The sequence below is a fragment of the Temnothorax curvispinosus genome, unplaced genomic scaffold (genome assembly GCF_003070985.1).
Source record: "Temnothorax curvispinosus isolate PA1 unplaced genomic scaffold, ASM307098v1 QBEX01000994.1, whole genome shotgun sequence".
Classification (NCBI taxonomy): domain Eukaryota; kingdom Metazoa; phylum Arthropoda; class Insecta; order Hymenoptera; family Formicidae; genus Temnothorax; species Temnothorax curvispinosus.
Genome location: NW_020210774.1, coordinates 1 through 7541, shown reverse-complemented (window position 1 = coordinate 7541; position 7541 = coordinate 1). Strand labels below are relative to the sequence as shown.

Genomic DNA, 7541 nt, shown 5'->3' with positions numbered 1-7541 from the left:
AAACCTGTAAAACAGTCGTAACAAATTAATTCTATACATCTTGTCATCATAAAATTTTTCTTCTTTCTTTTTAGTAATATACAAATTATTTGAGAATCAATTCAAGTTTTTTTAACCATTGAGTCCTTAATCTTTGTGATTAATTTTTTATTACTAACAATTTCTCTCTTCCTCTCTCTCTCTCTCTCTCTCTCTCTCTCTCTCTGCCTCGGAAATTTTTTAGTTATTTTATAAATTTTAATATTTTACTAATATAACTTTGTAATTAAAATTTGAATTATTTATTTAAAAACTACAAATAATTTTTTTTTAATATATCTGATTTGAAATTAACTGAAAGAGAAAAAGAGAATGAATTTATTATCTATTTAATACATTTGTAGAGTATTTATTTTCCATATCCAAACGTACTACACGGAGAAAATTTTGTATTAAATATTACTATGGTGTCGTACTAGCTGCGACCATCGAGGAATTATAAGTTAAAATACTATGTTTATGGTCAAAATTACGTTATTTAATTGTTTTTAAGACAATAATTATAGTATTTTAACTTATAATTCTTCGATGATCCGCAGCTAGTGCGACACCATAGTATATAATATTTAATATAAAATTTTCTCCGTGTAGTGTTTTTATGTTTTTGTTAATGAAAAATCGCGGTTGAATAATATGAATAAATTGATGTTTAAATGGGATGAGATTGGAAGAATCTAAATTATTGTGAGTGTATTGATAAGTCTACTATATCGACAAAATATATTGTACCTTTGGCTAATGGTGACAGAGTGAGATAATGTACGAGAGCTCCACCAGCACTTTCACCGAAGATAGTGACATTTTCTGGGTCTCCACCGAATTTTGATATATTTTTCTGGACCCATTGTAACGCCATGATTATATCCTTCAGACCTTGATTACCCGTTGCCACTTTGTTGTTAAGGTTTAAGAAACCTGAAGTCATTAATGCATCTTTTTTCATAAAGGCAATTCGTTTAAATTAAAAAAGAAATGGTTACTTTATATCACAAGGAAAAATTGCGCCATAACTTGTTTCTAGTACACTGATCGTATGAGCGGTAAATATAAATATTAGTCTTGTATACAAAAAGTAAATAATAACGTATTGTGAACGTGATATAAATAAATGTGGATTTAACTTTTTTTCTTTTATAAATTCATATTTTTGAAATGTTTAACTTTGGGAATGAAAGGTCTGTAGAGAGAAATCAACATATCCAAGTGAAATAATTGTTAAAATAGATACAATCTAACCATTTAATATTAAATGCCACAAAATGACACACAATGATTGTATACTGAAACGAATAACGTACCTAGAACGCCTAGTCTATAATTCAAGGTAACCAAAACTACGTCTTTTTGCACGATGTAATCGGGGCCATAAAAGAGTGCATCACCGGAACCCCAACAAAAGACACCGCCGTGTATCCATACCATAACAGTACGTTTTTTCGAGGATTCAATTTTCGTTGTGTACACATTTAAATAGAGACAATCTTCATCGCCCTCAATTTCGCGTGTGAAATTATTCAATTGAACAGCGATATTTCCGTGCTTTGAGGCGTCTCTACCACCGGACCATGATTCCGCTGGTACCGGATCCTAAATACGTAAAATCTGTTCATATATAGAATTTTTCAAAATTTGTGCGCACCGTGCGATTCTCTGAGTCAGAAGAAACTACTTTTTTTTAACGTAAAATTGCGTTTGAGTGGTACTTCTTAAATAAGAACAATTTAAAGCTAATGAATGAGCTGTAAGTTCCGCATAAATCAGGAACGGCGTGCGCTGGACGTCTATGCTAGTTTATCTTTTTTTTGTGACTATATATTATCTTTAAACTTAATTACTAATTTATATTGTCAACAAATTGTTTAACAAATTAAAAGATTAATTTATGTTACAAATAAATTGTTCGAAATTAGTTATTTCTTCAAACAATCGCGCATAAAAATTTGTTTATCGTAATCTTTTTTAGTTTATTGAATTATTGTTCTAAATAATAGTATTTTATTATTATTATTTCATGTTTAAATATATATCGCATTTCGAGAAGAATACTCCCACAACTAAAAAATTCATAATTGTAAACAAAATTCAATTTTTGTGAATTGTGAGATAACTGACGCAATTACAATTATGATATTTTGTTGTAATAAAATTTATATTTTTTCTTGAAGAGGTCAGCTATGATTTACTTGTCAATTCGCTTTCAGCGCTATTTATTCAAGAAATCATAACATGACTGGTTTACAAGAATAACGACACTTTAGCCCCATGCAGCGGATTTCGCACATAAACTTGTGACACTACTGTAGCACATATAGGTAACATTTTGGGCGTGCTTTTTATGGACCCAACTCAAGATCGGAATTTTTTAAGTTGTGACGGTATTTTTCTCAGGGTGCAATATGTATAGATAAAGAAAAAGAGATTATACGGTAAGATTCTATAATAATAAAAGACAAACAGATTATATATAATTACATAACATACTTGATAAACAGATATCGTTTATCGGTATCGTTTAATCATAATTTTCTCTAAAAGAGTTGTGACTTTCGTATTTTTTTAATTTTCTTATAGCGCGATAAGCGATCACAGCTGCGATTCTGTAACTCTTTATGCAGTATCGTTATCGTTATATTGTCATTACGCAACTTTTTTATCACACAGAAAAAAAAGAAGTATCAAATCAACACTGATATGCTTGTATATACGCAAGAATATATAATCTTGAAATAACATTTTATTGCGTTGAACGAAGAAAACTTGCTTGAATGAAGTAATTTATATAGTTAAACGAAGTTCTATATGTGGTTCAATTAACAAGTAAGAAAAAAAAACTTGAAATAAAAAGTTGAAATTTTTATATAAGAAAATTATATATTCTTGCGTATATACAAGTATATCGGTGTTGATTTGATACTTCTTTTTTCTGTGAATATAGTATACCTGCGCAACTGTCGTTATATGAGTACATAAACGACAGCATAACGAGTTACAGATGAGAATCGCATTTCAGTTAGACTAAAACTAAAATTAATTTATCTCTTTCTGAAAATGCATGCATAGAACTTTACGTACTTTGAATCTAAGTTCTCCAATTGGCGGTTTCGCATATGGTATTCCTCGAAAGGCGGTGTAGTAGTCACCGTAAACACCTTTTTCTACAATACCAATTAACTTTCCCTCGTGCACGCATATTTCGACTCTGCTGTTGTCCATGTTGAATACGCTGGAATACTGACGAGCGGACTGACAAACAGCGTATTTATTGATCTGTGTTGCGTAGTTGTGTTTGTGAAAATGTCAATAATTTCAAAAAACAAGTTAGATTATAATCGAGTTTGTTGATAAAGTTTTATTAATAGCCTACGCCGATAATTTTATATTATTTATGTACGCTTTTCTTTATTAGTAACGACTTCCCTTTTCATGAGCGATGCAATACTTTTGACCGGTACTGTATGTTGTCATTCGATTAGCGGAAAGTCAAATTGATGCGGGATCGACGCTCGCGGTAAACATTTTGGTAACGGAAAATTTCATGTGGAGAATCCATGTTACGCGGTCATTGCAAATTTAGAATATTACCGTTCTCGAAATGCACGTTGCGCGATATACGAGCGTGCGATGCACCAACCGAGACCAAGTCTATCCGCAAAAACGGAAGACCGTTTCTTCATCAGCTGCGCGACAGATCGGCTCTGTCTTTGTCCGAATACGGCACGTAACTTGATATGTATCCGTGAACAATTAACTGCAAAAGTTACTCGCACGTACTAATTAACTGTTACTACAATCTCACGCACATCCAACCGGCTAGATGTAAATTAGATCTCATCGAATTCCGGTCGATTGTATAATGTTTTATAATGGTCTCCTCCGCGAAATTTGCACCGTGATATCGTGGCTCGCGTTTCTTCCTACCTGTTCGGACTTCGACCGGAGGATTTACGATCGATCAGCGATGTGCTCGAACTTGCCAAAGAACTGTACAAAGGCGAAGGAACGACCAGGAGCGACAGCCTCGAACGAGAAACACATGCGCCTTGTGTTTCACACGCGAGGCCCGACAACGTGTTAAAAGCAGTGATGTATCATCTTAAGCAGGGTCCACATTATCGAGCCAAACCGCGAACCGAGCCTCGAGCCAGAACTTGCAGACGAACCTCAAATCGAACTCCATCGCGAACCGCGAACATGAGTTAAAATTTTTTGAAGTCAAATCTCGTATTGAAATTTATAATAAAATTTATATAAATTCTTAATACATGTATGCAAAATGCATATTTATATTTACAATCGTATTTTTTAACATTGCAATATATATATTATAAATTTATTGCGTATTTATCACAGGTTTAGAGTATGTTTATGCAATATTAATTCTAAATTTTGTTTTATGGTTTGAAAAGGAATTAAGTTTTGAATACAGAAAAATAATAAAAGCACATATACATATATTCACTCACCTTTTCCTGTTTCCATACTTTTTTTATTTTTGCTTTTTCTTTTTGCAGAGATGCCAATAATGTCGTCATCTTTTTTTTGCACATGTCACTATCACATTCGAGTTCTTTACTTATTTCTTCTTATAAAAAAAGTATGAGAACAGGAAAAGACGACTAAATATGTGTATACATATGCGTGCTTTTATTATTTTCTTGTATTCAAAGCTTAATTCCTTTTCAAACCATAAAACTATATTTATAGTGGTACCAACTATATTTATTAGATTAAACGAACATACTCTAAATCTATGATAAATACGCAATAAATTTATAATATATATTGCAACGTTAAAAATACGATTGTAAATATAAATATGCATTTTTTTAATTGTTATAATGTTCGGGATTTTTAGCGTCCCGTATATAATAATCTTTTCTGCTCATAATCACTAATTAATTTTAAACATTTTTTATCAGACCATTCCATTTTGTCTACCAGTAGTCGTGTAGACTGCACATACGTGGATAGAATCAAATACAGCGACTGGGCAATTACTCACGTTTTCTTTCATCGTTCATTTTTTGTTTTTTGTCATTATTTGTCTAGCTCGAAGCTTAACTACCAGTTTACCACCCGACAAAGCGTATAATCTGATCATAAAAAGCATCTTTTGATGTTTCGTCAGAATACCGACTTTTGGTGGGACACTGCGAGCCAAACCTCGTATCATCAAAATCCTTGCAGATTCGTGGAGTGAGTACGCGATGGTTCGCACTGATGTTCGATTCGAGGTTCGCGAGCCTCGCGCGAGTCCGTCGGCTCGACAATGTGGACGCATGATCGGCTCGCAACGAAGTTCGGCTCGCGGTTCGGCTCGATAATGTGGACGCATAATCGGTTCGCGGCGAAGTTCGGCTCGCGGTTTTGCTCGATAATGTGGACCCTCCTTTATACGACAATGATGATAAGGATGGTGAAACAATGTTTCAGTCGAATTTAGAGTTAATTTTTTTATAAAGAAAATATTAACTTATGTGGGAATAAAAATAACAGGTATTTTCTAGAAAAGAAACCTTAACATGAAGTTCTTAGAATTTAATTCAACGAGAAAGACAATTTTATGTAACGATCAATCAAAATTGCTTTAAAATTTAAAGGAGTTGAATATGCATAGGTATATTATGAAATAAAAAAAAAACGAATAAGCTGCAATCTGTGCGGGATATACAAAATAAATATAAGAGAATATATGGAAGTGATATATATGCCATATTAATGATACAAAAACACGAAAATTTTAATACAATACTAAATATAACAATATACATTATTTTCTTTTAATTTCATTTCCGTTACGATTTTAAAGTTAATTTTATCTTGCGAAATTTTCAGTATTTAGTTAAAATTACTTGAAATTTAACGACAAATATATTGCATGATTTACTAATACTTTTTAAGTTTAATAATCGTGAAAAATTTATTGATTTTAATAAGTCATATAGTTCAAAAAACTATAGTCTTCTTATTTCCACTAACTAAAACCGATCCTGAATTTAAAGGGAATAACAATAGTGCCCGCATTCCACATGTATAAAATATCTTTGAAAAATAACGAGAGAATATTTATAAACGCAAAAGGTACCCGGAGAAACCTAATTTTAACGTAGATAAAATTTTAGCGCCGTAACTTATTTTTCTTCTTTTCCCAATCCCATCTTTCTTCTCCTTTACGGAAAACCTTTGTTTGCGAGTTTGTATCGATATTCAGATAATTGTATTTTCCGCTTTGTGAATTGGTCACTGACAACCACAAATTTGTAGTAGGCGTTGGATTCCTAAATCAGATTGATAAAATTAAAATGTTGCAAAAATTAAAAAAATACGAAGAAAAAGAAGATATTCTCGTACCCTGTTTTAGCAAAATCTGTCCACATTTGCGTTAAACAATTTATCATCTTATAGTCCTCCGAATCAACTGCAGGCGCCGACAAGTCCAATTCTTTTATCATATAAGGATGAAATAAGTACGCCAATTCCTCGGCATGAGTCACACCTATAAAATATTATCATTTAACCGTTAATTAAATCTGTAAATTAATCTTCTAAATGCTTTAAAAAAGAGACAGATTATTTTTTAAATCAAATTACATAAAATAAAACCATTTTTGTTTCTTTAAAATCATACCTATAGATTTAAAAACTAAGAAATTTAGAAATATTTGGAGTTATTTTGTGTTGTAATTGCGATATGTGTAATTACAACATAAAATGATATACGTACTCTCTAAAATTAAAAGCTGTTAGATAGTTTTGAAGTAATTACAAGTTGTTAAATAGTTTCAAATGAATATTAATAATAATACCTGGGATTTGAACTTTAAATATTTTTCTCAAGGGATTAGTGTCACTCTCGTATGAAAATTGATACAGATACGTCGCTTTCTTATCATTATTATTCAACTTTGTCTGAACATCCACCACTTCCATTATGCCACGACAGAAGAATTCGTCGCTGATAAAATCAACGTAATTCATTAGAGTTTCTTCTGACACTGCTTTGTCACCAAAATATAAAGATTTTAATTCTTCGACTGTGATTGATATTTTTGATAATGTAGATAAACATCTGGGCAATATAGTTTTCTTGAAATTGGAATTGACTGTTTCAAGATCCTCTTTGCTTATGTCTGAAATAATTTTAAAAACATTTTAGTATTATTTTTTATATATAAGATTGTTGTGTGATAAGTAATGAATATTTTAACAAATCTTTCTTTCAAGCTAAAAAAATAATTGATTTAAGCACATTTGCCAAAGAATATATGTTGTCAAGACATTATTTAACATTATTTAACATACAGTGTGATCTGATAAAAAGAATCCGACATGGGAGAGATACATATATTACATTACGTAGATAATACGGAATATAAGAATACATTTATCTCAATTAACACGCTCTACGATAACGAAACTTAACTATAGACAAACGTACAATAAAGTTATCTTGGAACAAAAATGTTCTAGCAATTAATTATGATTCTTATATATGTATTCCA

General features: G+C 31.3%; 2 protein-coding genes across 2 annotated transcripts; both read right to left on the bottom strand.

Moving 5' to 3' along the window:
- Positions 1-703: 703 nt before the first annotated feature.
- On the bottom strand, positions 704-4079 carry LOC112459464 (cholinesterase-like). Its single transcript, XM_025023571.1, has 4 exons — positions 3958-4079; positions 3112-3306; positions 1338-1626; positions 704-954 (listed from the first exon to the last, which is right to left on the bottom strand). Exons 2-4 carry the CDS (start codon positions 3250-3252, stop codon positions 719-721), a joined length of 666 nt encoding a protein of 221 aa, XP_024879339.1. The 5' UTR covers positions 3253-3306; positions 3958-4079; the 3' UTR covers positions 704-718.
- Positions 4080-6062: 1983 nt separating this feature from the next.
- Positions 6063-7195, bottom strand: LOC112459455 (juvenile hormone esterase-like). The gene is made up of 3 exons (XM_025023561.1): positions 6846-7195; positions 6391-6535; positions 6063-6317 (listed from the first exon to the last, which is right to left on the bottom strand). Exons 1-3 carry the CDS (start codon positions 7015-7017, stop codon positions 6158-6160), a joined length of 477 nt encoding a protein of 158 aa, XP_024879329.1. The 5' UTR covers positions 7018-7195; the 3' UTR covers positions 6063-6157.
- Positions 7196-7541: the final 346 nt, after the last annotated feature.

Bases quoted from the DNA above. Each gene is read 5' to 3' on its own strand.
- LOC112459464 (XM_025023571.1), bottom strand. From the start codon at position 3,252: ATGGACAACAGCAGAGTCGAAATATGCGTGCACGAGGGAAAGTTAATT. The intron at 1,627-3,111 runs GTACGTAAAGTT...TTACGTATTTAG, and splicing joins TTGGAGAACTTAGATTCAAA to GATCCGGTACCAGCGGAATC. The intron at 955-1,337 runs GTACGTTATTCG...TAATGACTTCAG, and splicing joins TTATAGACTAGGCGTTCTAG to GTTTCTTAAACCTTAACAAC.
- LOC112459455 (XM_025023561.1), bottom strand. From the start codon at position 7,017: ATGAATTACGTTGATTTTATCAGCGACGAATTCTTCTGTCGTGGCATA. The intron at 6,536-6,845 runs GTATTATTATTA...AATATTTTATAG, and splicing joins ATTTAAAGTTCAAATCCCAG to GTGTGACTCATGCCGAGGAA. The intron at 6,318-6,390 runs GTACGAGAATAT...AATCTGATTTAG, and splicing joins ACAGATTTTGCTAAAACAGG to GAATCCAACGCCTACTACAA.